Genomic DNA, 26571 nt, shown 5'->3' with positions numbered 1-26571 from the left:
AACGAAGGTCACAGTTTCATGGAGGGGGGGGCAGAAAAAAAGAGGAGACTGGAGAGAGAGAGAGAGAGAGAGAGAGAGACACAGACACATGCAGACAGACAAGGAAGCAGAGACACACAGAAAGAAAAGTTTGCAATGACGTGATCCCAACATGTCAAAAATCCAAACTTCATGGGACCAGTGAAACTCACCAATCAGTTCAAACAAGCCCCATTCTCACTGATGTCCAACATGTGAGAATTATGAACTTTTACACCGGATATAAAAATATATTGAAGAACAGATGTCGTACTGTACAATTGCCACGCTGTTGTTTTTCAAATAGCTAGGCTTCTAAAAATTGAAAGGATAACTAACTATCTGTCTGCATCGAAGTTGAAAGTGATGTTTGCTAGCAAGCCCAATTGCTGTTTAATGACATAAAGCAAGGTCAAACTTTACTGTATTATTCATGTGACTTTTCACATTTTCATAAAGAATCCCCACCCATAACACCCTATTTGGGCAGTGACATATCCATGAATAATTAAAAGGAAACATAATTCCTGATTAAAAGTCAAACATCTGTATTCATAATCCCAAATAAATAGCTAATTTTTTAAATAACTTCTTTTGAGCTGTCAATCAAACTGACAAGTTGTATCTGAATACTGATGTTTTGACTTTTTAAAAAATTGCTCCAACCTGTATCATTGCCTAGGCCAACATCTACTGCCCTTCCATAACTGCCCACAAGGTAGTTCAGAGTCAACAGCTGTGTGATCTGGAGTCACAAAGTTGACCAGACCAGGTAAGGAAGACAGACTTGTTTCCTAAAAGAACATTGGTGATCTAGATGGTTTTTTATGATAATTGACAGTAGACACAAAGTTACAATTCAACTAGTATTCCATATCCAGATTTTGTACCACCATGAGTTTCAATCCATATCCCAGGCCATTAGCTTGAGGATTTGGATTGCAAGCCCAGTAATATCTAAACAAAACCACCAGCTGCCCACTAGTGCTGAATGGATTTAGATGTACTAAATGGGCTTTCGTAAGAGTGCTTCTTTAAAACAAAAGACAAAAAGTCTGTAATAGATATGTAGAGCTTTATTTAATCCCAAAATGGTTCGTTAGATCTGCACATAAGAGATGCTACGTGAGTTGGTACAGAGCATACAAGGGCACAGGGTGGAGAATATGGGCAGGGGTAACACCAAGTTGACATAGTGGGCATTTAGGGCCATGGAGTGGTATGGTATAAGTTGACAATGATGAACAAAAGGTGGTAAATGGGGATGAAAGGGAGAAGGGCTTGAGGGACCAATGTTTAAGAAAAAAAACTGAGTTTAAGTGCCATAGAACAGAGGCCTAATTGATGTTCAAAAAGATATACTATCTGAATCTGGGTAAACAGGCAGAGTGCATCCCACACCAGCCCCCCCACATAAGCATCACCCATTCAGGGCAAAATATTCCTGATTTAGACTCAGCAAGTCATTAAAGCAAAATCAGACACTCTCTCTACAACAGTTCCGCATTCACTCTGAACTGTCCTGTAATTCCAAGCAATATTGCATGCTCAAATATTTGAGGCCAAGCTTGTAGCCAGGGCTTATTGTCTCTCATTTAAACACAGCATAAGCCCTTTTATACAGGTTTGCATTTAGACATGAGCTTACAGAAGAACAACAAAAACACAAAAAAAGTATTGGAAATCAAACAAAACCAGAACATAATTAACAAACAATTTAATGCCCTGGATAAACTCCCCCAGCATTCCATCGAACGTACCAAAAACAGCACTGTTTACACATACACAGAAGTTTAATGAGTTTTTCCAATTTTGTGTTACCTGGAAACATGTGCACTAAAAGTCAACCTCACTCCCATCCATCATTATCAGATAATTATTTACAGTAGGCTAAAATTTATGCAATAACAAGCAGTCACATCATACTGCTGTTCATACCCATAATATAGCCTGAGAACTTTTTTACTTTAGATCCCAAAGCCATTTGACTTCAGACCAACAAAGATAACCAGCATTACCCATGAACACAAAACTGCCCTATTTCTGACCTGATTATAGAGGGAACATCATTGATGAAGCAGCTGAAAATGGTTGGTTCTATGGCACTACCCTGAGGAACTGGTTCTTCAGTGGTAGTATCCCTGCCTCTGTACTAGGAGGCCTGTGTTCAAATCTCACTTGTTCCACAGGTGTGCAATAACATCTCTGAACAGGTTGATAAGAAAATATCCACCCGAGGAACTGCTGCAACAATTTACTAGAGCAGAAAAGATGGAACTCCAATAACCACAACCACTGAGGCAGTGTTCCCTCCAAATTTTGTCAGCATGCAGCAGTGCCCAAGATCCAATGCAGGTGCAGCAGAAGTCAACTTTGCAAGTTATAGCTGCATAGGCACACAACAAAATTTAAAAGAGGCCCTACGTATAGAATCGCCCCCACATTCCAAAGCGAATAATTAGAAGCATTCTGCTGCAGATACAGATAAGTTGGTAAGCTACTGCTTTCATGGTCATTTTCCTCTTGCTAGGCTTCACTTGTAAGGAGCAAAAGTTATTATGCTCTACAATGTGGAAAATTGGCTTGCTATATCATTTGCAAACATCAGAACAAACTTAATCCAGCCAACAAATGAGCTATCAGCCTACTTTAATTATTGATAAAGTGATGAATAGAATCATCAGCAGTGTTATCAAGCACCATTTATCACCAACAACCTGTTCACTCAGACACAGTTTGAATTTCATCATAACGACTTAGTCCCAGGCCTTACTATAACCATGGTTCAAAAATTTCAGACATGAAAACAGAGCATTAGTGTCATGAGGCAGCATTAATTGCTAATCTTATTGTGAAAGGAACAATAATGTATTTGAATTCTATATCAAGTTTAAAAGTCACGAGTTGAGTCCAGAAGAACAAATCTTATACCGAACCAAAGTCAAAGTCAATTCACTTAGAAAATCATTGTATGGTAAGAAAGAGCCAACAGTGGTTTCCTGAAAAATAAAATCAAATCAATCTTACTTGAGAAATTTACTAGATTTTTGAAGCAATAATGATCAGTGTTTATAAAGAGGAGCTAGTTGATGTAATCTGTTTAGATTTCCAAAAGCATTTGAATAAGCGCATACAAAAGATTATTAAGCAAGAACTCACGGAAGTGGGAGTAATATATTAGCATACGGATTGAGGACTGGTTAATGACCAGATAACAAACAGTCAGTCAGTGGAGGATAAAGGGCACTTTCAAAGTGGCAGGTTGTGACAAGTTAAACGATACAAAGATTATTGTTGGGGTTAAAGAGATGGTAAGTTTGCCAATGAGACAAAACAAATCGGAGTTCTACTGTGAAGACAACCAAGAGCCTACCAAAGAGATTACTACCAGACAGATTAAGTGATTGGGAAACAAAGTGGAAATGAAGCATAATGTAAAGGCATGATAGGTTACTCGCTTTGGTCTTAACAGTAGAAAAGCATTTTTTTCAGAAAGGGTGTGAAACTCCTAAATACTGACGTTCAGAGAGTGCGTATTTATGAAGACAACAGAGTTACAGAGAGCAATTAGCGAGGCAAATGCATGCTATTATTGCAAGAAGGGGGTTGGGGTGTGGCTGGTGGAGATGGTTAAGAAGACGAAAAAGAAATTTGTTACGATTGCACACGGCTTTCTTGAGACCACAGTCAGGAGTAATGTGTGCAATACTAGTCTCCATATTCGAAATAATACGGGAAAGATTCACCAGTTTCTGGGATGAGAGGATTCTCCTACAATGAGATATTTATGATATCTATCATCCCCATGAGTCAATCATAGGAGAGATAATGGGAACTGCAGATGCTGGAGAATCCGAGATAACAAAGTGTGGAGCTGGATGAACACAGCAGTTAATCATACAGGTCTGAATTAAAATAAATACCTACAAACAGGGATAGTGAACTTTTAGAATTCTCAACTACTGAGGGTTATGGCTGCTCCACCACTTCTTAAAAATTCATTCATAGGAGGTGGATATCATTGGTTGACTAGCATTTATGGCTCATCTCATTGCTCGTGAGAAGGTTATGGGGAGCTGCCTTTTTGAACCGCTAAAATCCATTTGGATTAGCTAGGTCCACGTGCCTTTAGGGAGGATTTTTGACTCAGCAATAAGAAATAGCATTATATATTTCCAGCTCAGGATGGTGAGTGGTTCGGAGAAGAACTTGCAGATGTTTCCCATGTATCTGCTGCCCTTCTCTTTTTCAATGAAAGCATCTGAGAGTTTGGAAGGTGCTGGCTAAAGAGTCTTGGTGAACATTTGCAGTGCATCTTGTAGATGGCACTATTACTATTACTGTTACTACTACTATGCATCAGTGATGGGGAGTGGGTGTTTGCTGAGCTGGTGCCAAACAAACAGGTCACTTTATCCTGAAAGGTGTCAAGCTTCCAGGCTGATGCTGGAGCTGCACTTATCTAGGCAAGTGGGGAGTGTTCCATCAAACTCCTGTCTTGTGCCTTGGAGATGGTGAAAAGACGTTGAGGAGTAAAGGTGGGAGTTAGTCTCCGCAGGAATCCTCATCTTTCATCTGCTCTTGTCATTACAATACTTAAATGGTCAGTCAAGTTTGGTTTCTGGTCCATGGTGACTTTCAGGATGCTGATAGTGGGGGATTCAGCAGTAGCGATGGCATTGAATGTCAAGAAACAATGATCAGACTCCTTTTTGGAGATGGTCACTGTCTGGCATTTTTGTGGTGTGAATGCTACTTGTTACTGTCATTCCAAACCTGGATATTCTTCAAGTCTTGCTGCACTTAGGCAAAGTCTGCTGCAGTATCTGAGGAGTGGCAAATGGGGCTGAATATTGTACAGACATTAGCATACCTCCCTACTGAAGGGAAGGTCATTGAAGAAGCAGCTGAAGAGGACTGGGACTAGGACATTGTTCTGAGAAACCCATGCACAGATACTCTGGAGCTGAGATGACTGACTTCCAACAACCGTAACCTGCATGTCAGGTATGACTCTGAACAGCCAAATTTTCCCAATTCCCATTGCTCTTGACTGAGTGTGGCATCAAGGATACAATCTCTCACCCAATCCCTGGAAATCAGCTCTTTTGTCCATGTTTCAACTAAGACTGTATACCGACGTCAGGACTCAGGTGTTCCTCCCAGAACACAAATGAGCATCAGTTAGCTTGTTATCACTAGCCAAGTGCTGTTTAATGACACCTTCCATCATGTTACAGACGATTGGGAGTACACTGATGGGACTGTAGTTGGCCAAGTTGGATTTATCCTCCTTTTAGTTTACAGGAGATCTTGATTTATTTGTCCAATTAAAAACAAAATGGAAATTTTTTATAAACGTAGCCTCCTTCTCAACATGATTTGGACTCTGTGACCAAACAGCTGTTAACCAGAGGCATTATTTAATATGGGCTACAGTTGATAGGAGGAGTAAAGTGATGAATCAGCAATGATCGCATAGATCGATGAAAGAGGCTAACTGACTTATTCATGTTCCTATGTACAAAGACATAAAAAGCAGCACATTATGCATGAAGTAATTTGCTCAAAATAAAATTAAACACAGTCTCAAATGATTCACAACTTCAAGAAACCTTGAAGCATAAAATATAGAAATTTAATTGGTTTAAGAGTTAAAAGAGATCAACTATAGTTTTTACAAAATAACACAGCTACTATTCTACCTCCTCAAGATTTGATAAAATCTTTGGGGATTGTGTGTTCTAGTTCCTAATGAATGGAAGCATAATAATAAATACTTGTAAATTAAATCTTCAGGGATCAGGAATAGTGTGTTATGGCCATCTGCATCACTTTTGAAGAAAGGTGGGTTTACAGCACTCACAAATGGAAATGTCGTCTTTCATGAAACATGGAAGAGGGCAATCACATACAGACAAATTCTGTTAGTTTTATGATTTGGTTACAATAGGAAATTCTAGGTGGGGAGCAATTTGTAGCTATTTTTTGAAAAAATGAAAATCAGATGTCAAGCAGTGATGCAGATATCTATCATGAGATTATTGACCACATTCTGATGTTATTGCTGATTACCCCCATTAGGCAAATAGGTCCATTCACTCAAGTCCTTGCTCAGCTTCTGTCTCCCTTTGAAAATCATCACCATTGCCACCTCTGCAAGTCGGACAATGGTACAAGAGCTAATATATGGCTATAAAACTGAAAGAATTTAGGTAATACATGGTACATAAAACGGATAACTTTAGAGTTGCAGCCATGTTATGTTCTTTCACCTCCTTTAAAGTTGACTTTGGTACAACCATCTACATCTAATACAAATAAAAAAACTGAGACCAAGTGGAAAACATTTTTCAGGATACACGGATGTAGGGAATGTAGATACTGAGTTCATTCTCAAACAAATACAAAAAGCTGGTTTGTGCATCTCATACAGAGTTGGATATAATCTGCTTGCAATTTGTTTGAAGAAGTGCATAATCCAAGACCTTTGAAAGAAGTGACAAGTTGGTATTGTTCTATTTGGAGTGTAGTTATCAATACTGGAGTAATATGCATAAATACTAAGTACTGCAACTTCACATTGAATAAAACATAGCCAAACATTTGAAAACAGTGATAAATTAGCAGTCATGATCCCAAATATCTTAGAAACCATATTCTTCAGCAGTATCCTGCAGGGCTCAACGGTGGCACTTTTGTCATGGGATCAGAAGATTACGGCTTCGAGCTTCACTAGACTACAACTCAGAATGTAAACCGACAATTAAATGCAATAATAAGAGAATGCTATACTGTCTTTCATTTGGGATGTTAAGGCAGATGGTGTCTTTACTTCTCATGTGGACATAAAAGAGCCTATTGTGCTATTTCAATGGCATTGTAGTTCTCCCAGTATCCTGGCTAATATTTATCACTCAACTAACATTACAAAAGACTGTTTGGCCATTATCTCGGTACTATTTGAGGGACCTCACTGTGCGGCCATTTCACAATGACATCATTGGCCGTAAAACACTTTGCTCAATTTGGGACTTCCTGAAGTCATGAAAGGCACTGACAAGTATAAATTCTATATTTCCTTGTATTTCTCAAACTGGTAAAATACATATTTAAAAATACAAAAAGGGATCCAAAACCAGTTATGACACTACCTAAATTAAGCTTGAGTACGACTTGTTTGTGATTCAACTAAAGAGATACAAAGCCTTTTTCAAAAGGTTTTCATTAGAATTTCATTTCTTCCCCATAAGATAACTGCATTAACAATCATATATTGTACAAAAAGTCACTTTACATCATATGAGTAATATTCTAATTTCAAAGCAGACCCGCATAAAAATTAATCATCTATTTCATTGCGGGACCTGCCTGCATTATTCAAAAGAAATATACATCCAAAGGTGCCCTTTGAGAGAATATGAAGCAGAAATCATGAAACTATTCAAAATACATTTTAAAAAACACATTGTTTGAACATTGTAGTTCAAGTATCCAACATATTTTGTAGAAATGACAGCTTTAGGCTTGCATAATGATTAATGTATTTATTCTTTCTTTTACATATATATAAATTTTATTTTAAAAGCTGCATGGCCAGAGCTTGGCAGCACTAAGTGCATTACGCTTATTCACTCTCAGGGCAGATTGTGAACCCATTGACAAGAGGAAGCTCTTGTATATGTCTGGCAGCTCTTAGCCCAGCATCTCAAGTACTCTTCATTGTTTGTGTTCCTAATGCAGAACTCTTGAAACACGCCAGAATGTTTGCATTCATTTTTAATAGCAAGCTTAAGAGCAAGGCCTATCAAAAGCATGACAAAGCAATTCCATTCATCAGTTCCTGCTACAGCAATGATGGCCTTTTGATTTATTCACAAATGGCAAGCTTGGCAAGCCCCTTATTGAAGTACTTTCGTCTTTTTGAGAATCATTAGAATTAACATGAAGGAATTCTGCTACATTTTACATAATCAATGAGCATATGACATTTTCTATTCTTGTTTCAGTTCTCACTAATTAACAGCTTACAGCACTGACCTAGGGGCTTTCAGGCAAGCTTAAATTATTTGCTGCACACCTATATTCAGTGTGTAACTACAAGATGAAAAGGGATAATCAAGAACATCAAGATAGCTTATGAACTGACATTTGAACAGAAATAAGGAATATCTCAAGCATGATTGCATTTACGCACTACAAACAAAAAAGCCTCAGAATTTGCCATCAGTGGCACAGTGGTGATGATGGCAGTCACCAATGAATTCAAAATAAGTTGTCCACAAAGTTCTCTTGAGCTCTGCAGTATGGGTGTCAACTTTTTCAACATTCAGGTGCCAGGTACAGGGGATTTATGCTGTCCATTCACAAAGTAGACTATCACAATGAACAATTTTTTTCAAGCAGCAAATCATGAAACAGGTTTCAATTGTTCACCTTTTACAAATTTAAAGAAATGGAACTAAAGATTACAACACATGAGATTAAAATATAAAATGGAAACATCATATTTTAAAGAAAATCTTAACCTATGGAACAATCAAAGAAAGGGAATAGAAAAAAGACATTTTGTAAACATAAATATGTTCACTGGAGCAAGAGACATTGTTCACTAGTAATTACAAGCTGAAACACTTTAAAACCTATTTACACTTCATTCAAAGTGTACCTTTGTCAAGGGTTGCTATGGGCAGGGGATAGCATGAAAATGAAAGTTCACATCAATTCAGTACCTTTTACACTATTTCCACCTGTTTGGAATTAAACAGCACAATCTGCAGAGCAGCAGGGAGTCACTGGCAGCAACTTCTGGATTTCTGCATTCAGCTGGCATATTTGTTCTCCAGAGGTTAAAAACAATGTAATTGCAGATGATTTTTGCCATAATTGCAACTGCAAAATCCAGGTCAATAATTAATTGCGTTTTCTTTTGACAGTAATCTGTTAGCTGAAATATATATTACACACACACACACACACACACACACGTATAGAAGCAACATAAATTTATACTGAACTCAACTTGCACACAGTCAGATACTTATAGATATTAACTTCCTGACTATTTTGCCACACAAGAATGGCAACACAGAAATATGGAAACTTACAGACAAATTCAGGCCTTTCATCTGGTCATGCTTGTGCTACCGCTGTAAAGAGCAGTTGTGCTTAGTCTCAAATCTGCTGATAGCATTTAACCCTGCAAATTCTTAATCTTCAAGGACTTGTCCAATTTCATTTAAAATTTATAGAATCAACTTCCACCACCATTTACAAAGAGATTTTCAGATTCTAATAACTTCTCTCTCCCCTCAAGATTTTTGCCAATGATTCTGAGTTTATGACTTCTAGTTCATTCCCCATTTACCAGAGAAAAATTATTCCCTCTGTCTACTTCGACAAAATCTCTCAGCGTCTTGAATACTTACATTTGGTCATTTCTTTAGCAATCTCTGCTTCAAGGAATACAGTTCTAACTTCTCCAATGTTTCCTAATCACAGACACCCCATAGCATCTTGACAAAATTTTGATGAAGTTTTAGGCCTTTACAAATTTCCTAATTGTGGTGCCCAGAATTGGCCACAATATTGGATTTGATCTTTGACAAGTAATTTCTAATATTGTATAATGATCATTTTAGTAAAACCTCTTGCAAATTATTCAACCTCCCAATGTGCAAAACATTTCTTTTCTTTACATTTTTACATGCTCTAAAATGTTTATCCAAAGTTTTTTTCACACAACCACAAAAAAATTGGCTAGTTTTCTGCACTACTTTCTAGAAAACAGTCAGTTAATTAATCACTATTCATTAATCCACATGCCTACCTGATTAAGTCAATGCAAGAAACTGGCTGCATTAATTTACATTTTCCAGATTACTCCTTTTCTGAAAATGTTACTAATTGGAGATACCACAGGTGCTGAACGCCTTTTGTCAACTTTTTCAAAGAACCATGCTGCAAACCAACAATGAAGTTTCTATGCATCTACGGAGTGAATGTTCTCTGCCCATTGTTGCACACCCCTGAACAACTTGCCTAAGTTTTGTCAGTCATGGTTCAGATTGATCAAAATTGCTAATCTCTGGCAAAGTACATACAGGGATGCCGATGTTTAACTGAACTGGAGGTGCATAAGAAATCAGTAACATTTTCCATGTTTTTGTAGCCAGGGTAGGCTTGATAGGTGATTTAGAGCAAATACAGTCTCAATCTCCTACGAAACTGTATGTTTCAATAACCAAAACACTGGATCAAGTCATCCCGCCCCAATAAACATACTTGCAGACTTCTCTGATTAAGACACTGCATTACTGAGTGCTAATGAGCACCAGCTCAGCCCTACAATGTTTCATCAGCAGACATCTTATTCAAACATCATGACAACTGATAAAATGACCCTGCCAATTTACTTCCTTTGTCTCTAACTTCATATACACCCTAATACATTACGCTGGAGTACGACATGAACAACAGAGGATATCCCAAGCGTAAACATTACATCAAAATTCTGGGGCAGCAGTGGGTTAATAATAACCAGAAAGAGAGCTGTAATAGCCATGGCTACAAGAGCCAGCCAGAAGTTGGGAATTCTGCAGCAAGTAATCAACCTCCCAATTCACTAAAATCAATTTGCTGTCTTGTGCATTCTGGACAGGATTGTGACAAGATATTGTCTACTTCCTTGAACAAGTACAGCTCCAACAATTCTCAAAAAACTCCACACGACCCAGGAGAAAGCATTTTGCTTGATCAGCACCTCATCCACCAATTAAAAATGCACTCCCTCTACCAGCAGCACACAGTCCCAGCCATGAGGAACATTTACAAGATGCAATCCGACAATTAGGCAAGTCTCCTATGTCAGTAGCATTCCCTATAAATTGCACAGTCACTCAAATTCACCCCAAGTCAACACATGCTGATCAATATGCTAACACACTAAGTTCGAGTTTTCGAAGTCACTGCCACGCACAGATATTGGAGGCCCACAGACAAAACAATTAGAGGGAGTATTGTGGATAATAAAATGTGAGGCTGGATGAATACAGCAGGCCAAGCAGCATCTCAGGAGCACAAAAGCTGACGTTTCGGGCCTAGACCCTTCATCAGAGAGGGGGATGCGGTGAGGGTTCTGGAATAAATAGGGAGAGAGGGGGAGGCGGACCGAAGATGGAGAGTAAAGAAGATAGGTGGAGAGAGTATAGGTGGGGAGGTGGGGAGGTGGGGAGGGGATAGGTCAGTCCAGGGAAGATGGACAGGTCAAGGAGGTGGGATGAGGTTAGTAGGTAGCTGGGGGTGCGGCTTGGTGTGGGAGGAAGGGATGGGTGAGAGGAAGAACAGGTTAGGGAGGCAGAGACAGGTTGGACTGGTTTTGGGATGCAGTGGGTGGGGGGGGAAGAGCTGGGCTGGTTGTGTGGTGCAGTGGGGGGAGGGGACAAACTGGGCTGGTTTAGGGATGCGGTGGGGGAAGGGGAGATTTTGAAACTGGTGAAGTCCACATTGATACCATATGGCTGCAGGGTTCCCAAGCGGAATATGAGTTGCTGTTCCTGCAGCCTTCGGGTGGCATCATTGTGGCACTGCAGGTGGCCCATGATAGACATGTCATCTAAAGAATGGGAGGGGGAGTGGAAATGGTTTGCGACTGGGAGGTGCAGTTGTTTGTTGCGAACTGAGCAGAGGTGTTCTGCAAAGCGGTCTCCAAGCCTCCGCTTGGTTTCCCCAATGTAGAGGATGCCACACCGGGTACAGTGGATGCAGTATACCACATTGGCAGATGTGCAGGTGAACCTCTGCTTAATGTGGAATGTCATCTTGGGGCCTGGGATAGGGGTGAGGGAGGAGGTGTGGGGGCAAGTGTAGCATTTCCTGCGGTTGCAGGGGAAGGTGCCGGGTGTGGTGGGGTTGGAGGGCAGTGTGAAGCGAATAAGGGAGTCACGGAGAGAGTGGTCTCTCCGGAAAGCAGACAGGGGTGGGGATGGAAAAATGTCTTGGGTGGTGGGGTCGGATTGTAGATGGCGGAAGTGTCGGAGGATGATGCGTTGTATCCGGAGGTTGGTGGGGTGGGAGTACTGTGTTTGTGTTTTAGTACGTTCCAATCCCCTATCTCTATTACCTAGAAATACAAAATTCCTCAGATGCATGGGAACACCATCAAGTTTCCTGCCAAGTCACACAACATCTCACCCTTCCCATACTGTCAGTGCTTCAAATGCCTGGAACACCCTTCCTAACAGCAAGTGGGATGTCTCCACACACCAGGCTGGAGCTTTTCCAGTCAAATCACCACCACCTTCTTAAAGTTTAATTAGGAATAGGTAATAAAAATCAGTTCGAGTGATGAGTATGACTCATGCACTGTGTTATCAAGAAGATGAAGTATGTTTTCTAAACACCATTCACAATAGGAGTTAATGCCAAGATGTATGGAAATAATTTCAAACAGTTAAGTCATGGCAATTACTTGGATAGATGGCATCCATCAATGACATATAAAGGTTATACTGCTATCTGAGGTGTTTACATATGTTATGTTATGCGATGCTAAAATTTGTTTTCCTGTTTACAAAGATACTCCTGCCTGTTTTCAGCAATATAGCATCATTAGTGACCGAATGAATGGAGTTCAGTTTTATTAAAATACTTGAGATTTGCAGTTGTTCTTAAATTCACAACTATTTGCTGTAGACCAAGGACCACTTTTGAAACTGACAGTGATAGGAAACATTTATTTATAATTCTGATTGCCAATTAACATGATGAGGGCATTTTAAACAGTTGCTGTCAGACATTACAGTCACACAGGAATTCTATTATTCTATTGTGTGCCAATTCATTCACATGGAGGTCTGATATTACAGTGTAAATATACCAATCATTAACAGCATTTATTGCTGAAAGTGGGAAGTGGTTTGCTGTGTGGATAGAAAAGTAAATGTATGTAGCACTTGCTAACATACAAAGCTCCAATTCATAGTGTAGCCTTACATCTTCCATCACGCAGAATTCAGGAGCTTGGCTCTCAGATGAGGAAAGGAAGACTTCAAGCTTATAGACAACTCATGGATATTGGTCACAACAACTGCTGCATACACAAGGTGAAGTATTGTAGATTACCTTTACAACTTTGAACACAGCTCAAACACTGCATGCATTTTAAAAAGAGGCAACATATTGTAACAATACCAGAACAATTCTGTTATACAGGACATTGCTAAGACCTTGTCTCCTTTTTTAAAGATGGATGTAAATGCATTGGAGATGGTTCAAGGGAAGTAGAGGTAGTAGACTGAGATCTGGAATAAGTTGGATCTCTCTTAAGGATAAGCTAGACAGTCTGAGCTCATTTCACCTGGAACACTGAAGAGCTAAGGATGACTTGTTGTTTAAATGATCCAGAGTGAGAAGATGGGCGTAAAAAGGACGTTTTCCTTTTGAGGGTATTCAGAAGCAGGGGACGTTATTTCAAGATGATCACCTTTAAGGCCAAAAATGAGGAGAATTTTTTTTTCTCACAAGGGTTGTCCAACTTTCGAACCCTCTCCCAGAAGGCAATGGAAATAGAGTCCTTGAATATTGTTAAAGCAGAGGTAGATCACCTCCCTTGCCTAACAAGAATTTAAGGTTTTCAGGGAAAATGTGTGAATGTGGAATTTAAAACACAAAACAGATCATGAACGATCTTTCTTGAGTGATAGAGCAGTGTCAAGTGATTGAATGATCTACTTCTGCTCCTATATCATATATCTGCAATTGTCAGGCCCTGCCCATTACAATATTATGAAAGTTAAGTTGGAGAACACAAAATTTACTATGTTTTAAATAGTAAAATATTCTCATGATGATTTGAAGTTGAACTTCTCATTTTAATTATTATGAGATACACATTTGGTAACTCAGCTTTTAGTAAACATTTGTTGTCCTCACATTTTAACTTTAGTTACAGTAATACTACGTGCACACGTGCAATAGCATTACTACTTGTGGTCCTAAACATACACCCGTATAGTCATTTTAAAAAATTTTAATTTTCAGATATTCACTAAGAATATGGTTCAACTGGAAAAGTTACAGACTAAAATGATAGATCTAGCTTTAAGTGTTCTTGAATAAAGTTGAGGAAATATGTAATTTATAATACAATAAAAAGAACAAAATAAAAAAGAGGAAAAATGTTCACTGATATTCTTCAAACCTTTTCAACCTCAAACATTTTTATAGCAAATAATTTCCAAGAATTACTTGCACCTTTTTCCTGAATCTTGTGAACATAAAAACAATCACCCTTACAAGATGGCTACATAGGTACCTTTTCACTTGTAAATTGCAACACAATAATACACAATAAGAAAATCCAATGTTACACTTTTGCTCATTAATGAATAATTTAAGACGATCTGTGCCAAGCTCAGAGAATAAAAAATCGAAGGCTGTCAGGCCACCACAAATGGCTTATTGACCTCAAACCAATTCTCATCTCCATTTTTTTAAGCAGACACATGACAAAGGCATTCCTTCATGTCACTCAAATAAAACAGCATACTAATGTATTCCAGCATTCCATTAATTGATTGTTTAATAAATGAGGAGTCTGAGCCAAAATTGTTAAGATGTAACAGCACATCAAATACTGTCTATCAACACTGTGATTTGATAAAGCATATTGCAAACAGTAAGATGAAAAGACAATTGTCAAGTACAAGAACTTACAAGTGCTTTTAAGGTTTAAGTCTGAGAAGAAAAATTAAACTGTGGTTTATATCAATCAGTTCTCAATTTAATAATCTGTGGGAACACAAAAGATATAGAATAGCTTGTTAAACCAAACCTAAATTGGTGCAAGTGCCGCTGACAAAATTAGCACTCCCAAAAGTACATAAAATAATTATTTCATTCCTTGAAATTTAATTTGTTCCAGCCAGTCTCCATAGCAACATAGACTCAATCCTTGAATCACTGAGCAAATGGAAACCTTGTCTTTTCTATCATTCCAAAATTCAATGTTGTGTTTCATGTGCTGGCATGATCAAATGTACAGGTCTCTGATGTAACATTCGTTTAAGAATCCATATTCATTCCCTCTTTACAGAACCATTAACACAGAGAAAGTCAAAAGTTGGTATTTAAATAAGTTTCATTCATGTCTGTGTTATCTTCAAATTCAAACATTCCTATGGTTTGCAAACAGCCTCCCCTCTTCCACCTCCATAAACTTACATTCATGCAAAGCTCTGTTGGTTTATACTATACTAACAGAATGTATTGCAAGCTATCTACTTCACTTACTGACTTCCATTTGCTCCTAATCCAGCAGTACCTCTATTTTAATATCATCATCCTCATATTCAATGCCTCAGTGGTCTCAATCTTTCCCAATTCTGCAATTTGATCCAGCTGTCTAACTCTGAAAACTCAGAGCTTTTGCGTATCCTTCACTTCTTTTGGTATGTCTACAGTATTCCACTAGTGACATTTCAAAATGTTGACCAAGTTGTCCATCTACATTGTTGGCTTAATGTCATTGTTTTATTTGTCAGATTATACTCTTGTGTAATTACACATTGGGATACTCTACAATGTTAAAAACTACTAAATAAATGTAAGTTGTTGTAGCCCAACAAACCGAAAGGATACAATATTTTAGTTAGGTTTTTAGGCAAACATAATCCAGGCATAATTTTTAATAGGGACATTTATTGATCAATGGCTTACAAAATGCACAACTCTGATAAAAAGGAAACAAAATTTTACTGCAGCCCAAGCATCTTATTTTTCAGATCTCCGTTTTACTCAAACTTACAAATAAATTTGCAAGATTCAGCGAGATTTCTCACTAACAAAATTGTTCTCTCAAGATAAACAGAACCCTAAGCAAGTCGGAAACTGCCACAAATTGGCCACAAAGTCACAAATTCATCTATAAATGGAGAAAAATGTGCTAACAGTTAGTTTTTTGTTTATAAATCTGAAGTCTTTTTTTAAACAAAACAAGCAATGAAGCATTTTTCATCTTTCCGAATTTCTTTTACTAGAAAATAGTCTTTAGTAGCTGCTCCTTACTTTAATGTAAATATTCTTATTGCACAGCTGCAACTGTCAATATTGTTGAATCATAGCCAACTGACAGAAACTTAGCTGTCATCAAGATGCTGGGAGACTCCTTCTCACATCTTTAGTATGTCATGACTCTCCTTGGTATAAATGCCTCACACCATTATCAGTACTTGTAGACTCTTTTCAACACATCCCAATATGTTTAATTTATTCAGCTTATTCACAATGCAGTAGCGTTGAATGAACATTGAGACCTGGAATCACATGAATGCAAATAACTCGGCACTCCACCCAAATTACGATGAGATGCCTTCCATTTGATGTTGGTCAGCAGGTTCTCTGGGTGCGCATTTGTAAAAAATAGGTCTGCTTGCCATTAAAGTTATTCAGGTTTTGAACTGAAGTATTTTAGGAAAGAAAGGCAAGCCTGTTCTACTTATACAGTAGTAACCTATTGAGAACCTATGCAGTTGCAACATAAGATCTATGAGTCGATTCAGAGTTTCAAATTAGATGACAAGAAATAAATGCAAATGGTTGAGCAAAAGAAAATACTAGTTTAACTCAGAGAAGAAATAATTATTTAGTTACAAACAGTATATCTGAAAATAAAATTACTTTTTCTTTAAGACTAGACATCCAAACTTAATTCTATGTCCCTGCCTTTTCTGGTTCACAGGATTATACAGGCAGGCTACACAGCATCTAATGAAGCCAAGCTCCATGCAATCCACTGTCCTCCAAACTCATACAGCCAGCTCTTCTATAATTAAAAGGAGCTTTTCACGATTCATCCAAAGACAGCAATTGGATCTCAAAGTCAATTTCTCCGGCCATCGCCACTGCTTTCCAAAAGCCTTTCACTTCTAATGCAAAATCCATACTCCCATTGCCCTTGCAAAATGCTAAACAAGCAGTATTGGCAATTCACTTGAGTGCTGTAATATATTTACTGCAAATCCCCATGGCAAGACTCCTAATATAGTTTTTATTGTGTCTGCACTTGTCAATACAGTGACTGGTCACTGTCTGGATAATCTGCCAAGAGCAACTGTTTACCTAAGACAGCAATAGGATACACAAGCGGTGTAAAGCTTTAACTGTCAAGGTTCCCTGGCTCTTGTCAATGGCCTTTAATTAACACCACTTTATAAACTTTAGACCTCATCAGTAATGCCTAACAAAAAAGATGTAGGGAGAGAAGTGCCAGGCATTCCATGCAGTTATCAGGTTTTGATTTATGTAAGTAAGCATTGCTTAAATTAATTTCAGCCAACAATTAGTTTCAACTTATTGTTTAGAATTGTGCCATGAAATCATTTGATATAAAACACTGGACATTTAAAAAACCCTCAAACTAATTTTCAAAAGTTAGGTATATAATCTACTTAAGTAGTTAAATGATAAACATATGTTTGGAACATTCTTCAAAAAAAAACCTTCAATGTCAAGCTCCCCAGTTTGTTCTTTTCTTGGAGTAACAGTTCACAAAATGGAAAACAAAACCATCATCATGATAAGACTATTTTATCCCAATCTGATAATAACCAAATTTCAGAATTCAAACGTTATTAAAAGGAGGAGTCGGAAAATGCAGAGGTTGTGTCCCTAACTCTAGGCCGGAAGATCTAGATTCAAGTAATGCCTGCCTGTGTGCTTCATAACACATCTAAAACAATATCTTCAAGCCCCTATTCAGATGCCAATATTGACAGCAGCTTTAAACTTAGCGTTGACCAAAGGCTGAAATCCAATTTAACATCTCCCATTCAGGAAATTACAGTAATATAAACTCAGTTGTTTACAAAATAAGTTTTCTGTATTCTTAATAATAATTCAGTATAAGTAAACAATTAATTAGAAAGAGGTTCAGCTTCGTTACAACAAAATAACACCTGAGAGATAGGATAATATCAACGATTCACCAAATGCAAGACTCAACTTGAACACAATGTCAGAAAAACTAATGACACAAGTCACCTACAGCACCCTCAAGCAAGTCATTTGAATCTAATGAGAAAAGGGAGATTAAAATTTCCAGCATCAGCACTCGCATTTACTCAGCCACTTTGAAGAACCCAAGGGAACCCTACCAAGGGCCATAGAAATGAAAATCTAATAAAGTGTACAGACCCAAAGATACAAGAGATATGACCTATGCTGTAATTAAGTGGGCCTTACAAATACCTCCACACAAATTGAGAGATCAGCATGAGACTAACAAATTAAAGAAATGGTAAAACTTCATTATGACAACAGTTGCAATAGGTCAACAGATTTTGTTCTAATCAATGTAGTTTGCAAAGAAACCAATACATCTTTGAGCAACGTGAAGTACAGAACTTTTCCTTATAACAAGTATTTTATTTAAATAAGGCTGAAAATACATGCAGTACTCAACTTCAAGTAAGTTTATTTGCATAACCGTACATTTCAGCTCACTGAAGTGTTGCTAAGCTACTTGAACCACTGGTCATCATTATGGTGCACACTACTTGTAGGGAAGTCTTACCATTTCCGTGTCAACAGCTAACAACTCCCTGGTGCAACAATCTACGTCCATGATTGCAAGCAGCCTTGAAGTGGAGCTGTGGATGACCTACTGAAGTTGCTTGGTTCCATTTACCTCAACATAATGGCTCAACGGCTGCTGTGTCTTCCATCCTGCTAAGGTGCCCAATCCATTAAACCAACTTTTGATGAGTGCTAACAAATATGGGAGTTCTGCTAGAGTCCTGATTTTGTCCTGCCAGGATATAAACATCATATTGCTACAGAAGGCAAAAAGTCAACAGTTGTGTAACTTCACTCCACAGGTGGAGTCTATCTCCAGTTTGTTCTCCTTTTATCACAATTCCTTTCGTCAATTTCAAGGATTCCTTTATTTGCAGCTGAATGGAAACATCGCATATCCAGCATTGTGCATCACAAATACTTTACTATCTATCACTTAACCCAACCAAACATTGTATACTTATAATGTGAAGCAACAAGACTGTCCACTTTTACATAAACATCTGGTGTTACTCTCCAGGAAAGGCAAAATGATAGGTGAATTACACTAAATGGCCAGGCTAAGAATATTACTATCCATCTCAGATCAAGGATAAGTTAAAGAACTTATGTCAAATCAAATTACTTGAGGGCGAATAAAATCGGTTACTGGAAGTACAGGTATCAGGGTAAAGATGAGGGAAGGAGGGAATGGAAAGGAACAACTAAATTTCAGAATGTTTAGTTTCATCAATTTAGTTAACAAATGTTCCTTGGTCATTTTCCATGAAAAAGTATAACCATACGTCTCAACGATACCTACATCAGATATAGAAAATTGCATTCCTGCTGAATTATCCTGGAAAAGACCAATCAGCCGATTAGCAATGCCAATGGCAGCAAACTCATGTATATATTCTAAGTTTGTCCTAGCCTGACTTTGAATTAGTTTATTAAAATATTATATCTGTTCAAACATAAAGTACAGTATTCTGTGCATCTACATATTATCTGAAATTTCAGAAGCACCGAAGGTTCCATGTGAAAATTAAATAATTTAAATGTTTAGTTCTAAAGGTCAAACAAATCAGGACAAAAGTAAAATTAACATTAAAAACTAGACCGTACTCTCAACATTCAATTTTATGTTTTGATTAATAGATCAATGTTAATCCGAAGTTTATAAAGGGTGGCCACAACTAACTGCAGGAGACTAGTTACTGATTTCAAGAGCTAAAATATTCCTATTTTGGGTGAAAAGGAATTGTGAACATGAAATATGAAAAACGAAATTCTTCCTGGCAAATCAATTTTGTACTACCACCAGTTAAACTGTGCAATCACAACACTCCACATTTAATTATCTGCCTGTACATTATAACAGGAAATCATTAAACTCTGGAACATTAAGCGGGTCGATGTCAAGAGCTGAAACATTAACAACTTTAGTTTAAAGCTTTTCTCAAATTTATCAGCATACTGTTGACCTGTAAAAAAACCACATCTTCCATTTACACATTACTACTATGTCAAAAACAAACAAAATTGAGACATTCATGAAATGAATTAAGTAACATTGAAATGAAGACAGTTCAAACAATGAATATTCCTCACGAGTCAAAATACGGACTTTTTTCAAGCCAATACAAATATGAAAAAACCTTTTAATCAATTAAAATCGACAACTGTAATCCATATCCATTCATTTTCTTACAACAAACACTTCTAAATAGGCTAAAATTTCTATTTAAACAAAAATACTGGGACAGTCTATTTTTCGTGTTTTCAGCATTACACCATGAACAAAAAGCACTTATATCTGCATAAAAACCATTTGCTCACAACTGTACAACCCTGCAGATAGTATCCTCAAAGACCAAGCAAAGTGCCTAAACAGAAGACAAACCTCAAGATGGAAATCTTCTTACAACGTTCATTTGCCATCTAGAGTATAAACTATGAAAAGATAAGCCTGCTAGGAGCCTCACTAATGCCCAGTCGTTCCCCCAGAGAGAATTCTTGTCAAACGTAACCAGGCTGCATAAGCCTTTCTCCAGCATAATGAGCACTTAGGCTGCACTGGTGATCAGTCAGCAAAATGCATCAGTTTCAGCCAAGTTATTCTCCTGGGCCCAAATGTCATCTGTTTTGAAGAATTATCATACTTTATAGAAACAATACATGTCCGAAATTTGTAGCATAAAAATGCAGTATACTTGGAGAACATATTAGATTATTATGTGGGCAACTCTGGGATTTCCTTTTAAATGCAACACTACCAATGACGGAAGCACTCTAGATCACCAGGCAAATATTGCATTTAAATTAATACATCAAACCATCGTTTCTCAGCTTTGGTTAAATTTTACAGCATTATATCAATCAAAGCAAAAGCCAAGTTGAAACACATTCCCATTTTTTTGGGCAAGCATGCATCAGCTGAGGAGATAATTTAATAGTGACCTTTTAAGAAGTAAATCAATGTCTTAAGGACTTACTATCAATCGAATCTTGAGGATTAGAAATCACAAAGTCACTACTTCTCTTGGGTAGCTTGCATCCCACAATTAATGCTTTCTTGGCAAACAACCAGAGTCAAAGCGCCATTTAATACATCAATCACTTGAGATTTGCTTTGCGCACATTGTCCACCTTCCTTGTGCTTTGTTTGTTATTTTAATATTCTCAAAAATAGTTTTGCCTCATTTCAGTTCATCAATTGAGTATCTACGCCTCATGTACAACAGCAGCTTCAGTTATCACAAATATACAATGCAGTAACTTATGACCGTTGCTTTAAACCTCAAAGAGCTTTTATTTCTCCCATCCCCATAAACTCCACATGCAGAGCCAAGCAGCAGCATCAGTTCACCTTAAATTAGATCTTTGTGTATATAAGAGCATTACTTACACTACACCATGCTCTGTGGACAATACATAAAACCTTCTAGAATAATAAATTCTGTTTATCAAGCCGTGATGATCATGCCAACTTTCCAGCCATACAATAACATTTGGATTTTAACATTATGTTGTAAATACATTTGTTTTCCTGTAACCCTAATCCACCATACAACATTAAAAAGTGAAATTTGAAATGAAATACTTGCTATTAAGAAAATGTAGCAGCTCTAACCAACATCTGAAAGAAAAGGTAAACATTCCAAGTTCTAATTAATGACCTGATCCAAAATGGTTAAGTTATTTTCTTCCTTCAGATTAGATTTGTTGATGGGAAATGTTTTGCTACTTCTACTTTACCATGCCCAAAAAAAATGTTTCTATAAAAATGAGCTTACCTGTTTGTGCATCTCAATATTCAATCCATAAGACATTTCATAATACTGTAAAGGAAAAAAAAATGATAAACCAAGTGATAGTGATCTTTTGATGAAACTGAAGAGTGAGTTTTCAGTAGTCTACTCCCCAGGTCAGATTGGATAACGTCACAAACTAATACCACGCTACTTCTAATTTTACAAAATAATTGTTTAAACTCACCATAACATAGTGTCGCTGCATTTCTGTCTTTTCACTTGCCAATTTCTCACATTCCAATTTTAGACTATAAAACACAAAATTTAAAAAAAATCTTTCACAAGATGTAACTGTCGTTACAAGGTCCAGTGCTTGTTACCGATCCCTAACAACCCCGAGAATGTCAACATAGGAACTTCTTGAAGCAACAAGAAAGCATCTTAAATAGAGTACCTACATAAGAGACTGCAGTAATGGCAAAAGCGGAAGTACTGGATAAATCAAAAGGACAACTCGACCCCTTGTAATGGACCGGATATTAAAATTCAACTGTAAACATCAAGATACATAAAGCAAATAAACTCAATTGTTCTAAATGGATAAAGTATTGACTTAAACCGAATTATACGCAATCGAAATCAGCTCATGTAATTTACGATTTTCAACGATGTAATTCATGAGTGTCAAAAAAAACAGTTCAGAGGGTTTAGATCACTCAGGCTCCTGGTTTCCTCAATGTGTGGTTTGTTGCAATCTTTTGAAAGGAAACAAAATCTGGCCGCAGCGAGAGCGCCGCTCTCTGGTGAGGCAAAGTAACCACTGGCTACCTACCGCAGACAAACCAAATAACACTGGAGCCTGGACTAACCAGCAGCAAATAAACATACTTTTCCCCGGCAGAGAATGGGAGACTTCTTTCACCTGTGATACTGAGCCTGTAAAAACTGGAACTCTTCTTTAATACGGTCCAACGATTCGGGGATGGTAAATTTGAAAGGCTGGGCTGCAGCCTGGTGCGGCGTCTGAGAAAACAGTAGGTAAGGAAACAAGAATTACAAGTACACAGAGATAACAGATCGCGAACGAATCAACGCGCAGCCTAGGCAGATTTATATCAGAAACTTTCCGACAGAAGAAAGCGACGAACACAAACACATGACACTGAAAGAGGGCAAGGTCCTCTGACAGAATTAAACACCGGACCTTTTGTTGGTCCAAGTAAGCTCAGTAGAATCAGTGATCTTCCTGCCCAACTTTCAGGGGGACAGTTATTGAGATGACATTGGTTCAAAACATAGTAATGAACTGATGTGCACGCAGATTTTTGGGAACCGGCTAGAAGTAGTTTTCCGCTTACAAAATACATCACACGACACGTTGCTGGTAGTGCAACTATACATTAGTCCGCTGAAGGTGTTTTCCTTTCCTTGAATAAAGATCACACAATGAAGTAACAAAGCGGTTGGCCAGGAGAGCTGCTTTCTCTTTACTTACAGGATGCCTGCTCTGAGGAAACATTGCTTGGGTCCGCCAGAAGCTCAGTTCCGTTGCTCAAACAATCGCTCGATCTTCTTTAAGAAACGCACATTAATAACAATCCCCTCTAAAAGAAAAATAAAGTGTTTACTGCAAGCGCATCCTGGGTTCGGATCCCCAAAAAGGTGGTGTTTTAAGAGGCTTTAAAGCCCTCAGGGAGGCTGGCAGATTCCGCTGTCCCGATTCAACTCCTGTCGATCTTTAGGACAACAAAACCTTTCGGAAAACAGCAATTGCCACTTCTGTAACAAGAACAAATTCCTAAGCCGCCCCAGGAAATCTTCTCGACTTCTCTTTTTTTCGATTGCAGTATATCCAATAGAATAAATATAAAAGGTATACCGTGCGAAGTTTAAGCGGGTATAATTGCTACAGTGGAAAACAATGTAGCAGTTTCCCCCACACAGACTGGTTACATTAACACGCGGTTTCTTCGCTTCCCCCCACCCCCCCTCGAGAGATCGCTCACCAAATTTAGACACGCGCAGTCTGAGGCTACGTTCCGTTCCATTCTACGCCAATCAGGATCCGGAAAGCGACCTCTGTCACACGTGGGGTTATGTCGTCATCACGGAGTGTTGCCCAATGGAAGGTGGTGACCGCAGGAGGCCAGCTGTCAGTCAAGCTGAGCGGAGACTGAACCCAGCAATCGCAAGACGGCCTGCCATTGGACTCTTTTTCCATTGGATACTATTGCACATCAATCACGCTGACGGCTTCGCCCTCAGACCAATTAAGGGCAGTATTGTGTCCGTTTGTCTCTTTCTGATTGGTCTAATTCTTTCACCCCGCCTTCGCATTGCCCCCACCACCCGCGCGGGCTAAACTGAAACGGTTCGAATCAAACGAGTGGCCGTCCGTCAGTCAGTCAGAGAGAGACAATAGGGCGGTGGCGGGCTCAGCTGTCACTCAAAGTAACGTGGGTTCCAAACACTGACAGGGGAAAAAACACAGACAGACGAGCCTTTGTCCCACCCACAACTAAAAGAACCAGAGCAGGAATGTTAACTAATTATAACAATGTAGAGAAGCTTCACATCTCGGTTTTGTTGCAGTGCATTTTGTCGGGCTGTTATGATTGTCGAAAGCAACTTTGAACAAAACGGTTTCCTTGAAGCCAATGTAATCATAATTTTAGGTCTTGTTATATACGAAGCATTAATTAAATAAATTGGAATTTATTTGGTAGGTACTTATGCCGCCCCTCCACATCGCTCCCCGCTCCCCAATTTTTATCAAGATCTACTTCATTTTAAGTCCTAGGTTTGGTAAAAGCGTCAACACATCAACAATGTTAGTGCTGAAATGCACATCAAAGCGGCCCACGTGTGTTTTCATTTCGTTTTACTAGAAAATTGTATCCAGATGTTTAACAGGTATTATATCGGCTTTTCCAGACTTGATTACATAGATTTATTCTGTTTACAGCTCTCCTCGCTTGTTAAGTGACACAAGAAGTATTCACGGTGAACGTTAATTAATTATTGGAAATAGTTATATGTGTTGAGAAACAGATTATATCTATTACAACCACCCCCGCTCTCACCTCCACCAACACCACCCCCACCCAGACTACAATTTGCTCGGGGTCCGGACTAGATTTTTGTTGGGGGAAAGTCTCGTGGTGATATTCTCCAGACAATACCTTCTTTGCACGCAGGACCTCTGTGAGCTGAAACTGTGGTAAATGTAAAGACTCCAGACCACACGCGCGATACCTAAAAGACGCCTTCATTTGTTTCAACTGCTTCATGACAAGAATCTTAGTACAATATAATATTCTTATTCCACTCCTAAGTAACTCATGGTATCGCTCCTGTCAAGGCGTCATGCCATCCGCGAACCCTTTACCAAGGTGTCGTAAAAATGCAGACAATTCCCCGTATTAATAACAAGTTAACTTTTAATATACATACATAGACATCTTACACAGTAATAGGCTATGGAACGATTAAAAAATTAACAATACACTGCACACTGGGAATGAGGACTGAATATTTCAAATGCGAACCAAAAGATCTACGGATTCTAGAATCAGAAACAAAAACAGAAATTGCTGGAAAAGCTCAGCAGGTCCGAAGAAGGATCACCGAACCCGAAGAGTTAATTCTGAGTTTTCTCAACAGACACTGTCAGACCTGATGAGCTCTTCCAGCAATTTTACTCGGTAGGTCTGGTAGCATCTGTGAAGAAAAATCTGAGTTAACGTGTCGGTTCCAGTGACCCTTCCTCAGAACAACTGATGTTTACCATCAATTTCTGTGTTTATATTTCAGATGAATCTGGTTTAGAGGGCAGTGTGCGATTATATGCAGCTGTAAATCAGTTCCCATTTTTAAACCACATATCCAGTCCTTATTTTCACATCATTATATCGGAGTATTCTATAAACAATTCTTGAGTTCAAATATTTCATGCTTTTGTCATGGTACTGTGTTTTTAAAACAATTTCTGTATGGTTACCATGCTGTCACACCATTTCAACTTTGCAATTACAGACAGCTTGTACTGCTAAGGGAAGATTATATATTTAAAAAATCATGCCCTGCTTTTCAAATTGCAAAATTTTAGAACAACTCTGCTAGATAACAACTAAATTTAAAGTAATATATGAAAATATGGTTCAACTTCATGAAACTCAACATTACTCCCTGTCCTTAATTCCTGCTTTACCTTAAAGTGCACTTGAATTTGACTATTTTTGGGATAATTTTCAACTGCCTGCCACAGAAAGGGCAGATGGCAGCAGCTGAAAACATTGAAGATGGTGGGCTGCTGGAGACTGGTGGTTTGGTATGATTGTCAGGTTGGAGTGAGAGAGGGTGAATTTTTTGCAAGGGTTAGGGGTATATATAAGTTTGTCAGAAGTTTCACCTTAACCTGCGCATTAATGCTATAAACTTGCGCATTGCAACTTCAACACAAATGTGTGGATGAGTGGGCTATCAATCCCCTGGAACAGATGTAGGTTGCTAAATATACAAATTAAAATTATAAACAATTTTCCATATATTGCTTAGAGAATCATGCACCAAACCTGGTTAACTAGCAGTTCTCAAATGAATTATTGATGGTTGCTCAATAAACAGTTAAGATAAGCTTGTTTTTTTTACATAAGTCCAAGAGGATCAACAATGCCCCTCTGGTTCTTGAAAAAAATCTCTCACTGCTGGTGTATTTGGTCACTACAACTTCTCGCTACCTTTC

The 26571-nt window shown here is 38.2% G+C and overlaps 1 protein-coding gene across 3 annotated transcripts in view; it reads right to left on the bottom strand.

Moving 5' to 3' along the window:
• Positions 1-23940, bottom strand: part of LOC125450785 (transducin-like enhancer protein 1) — a 110075-nt gene extending 86135 nt beyond the window's left edge. For 2 of the 3 annotated variants that reach the window (XM_048526953.2, XM_048526955.2), the window contains exons 1-4: positions 23323-23804; positions 22750-22850; positions 22072-22135; positions 21870-21914 (exon numbers count right to left, since the gene is read on the bottom strand). In XM_048526953.2, the coding sequence (XP_048382910.1) occupies positions 21870-21914; positions 22072-22135; positions 22750-22850; positions 23323-23346 (234 nt within the window). In that variant the 5' untranslated portion in view covers positions 23347-23804. Of the gene's footprint in view, positions 1-21869; positions 21915-22071; positions 22136-22749; positions 22851-23322; positions 23805-23833 lie in introns of those variants that run through there. The other variant, XM_048526954.2, reaches the window with a different exon arrangement.
• Between the last annotated feature and the right edge of the window lie 2631 nt (positions 23941-26571).

This window comes from Stegostoma tigrinum, chromosome 3 (assembly GCF_030684315.1).
Source record: "Stegostoma tigrinum isolate sSteTig4 chromosome 3, sSteTig4.hap1, whole genome shotgun sequence".
Lineage (NCBI taxonomy): Eukaryota > Metazoa > Chordata > Chondrichthyes > Orectolobiformes > Stegostomatidae > Stegostoma > Stegostoma tigrinum.
Note: the sequence above shows the minus strand (reverse complement) of the source record. Positions and strands in the feature narration are given on the sequence as shown.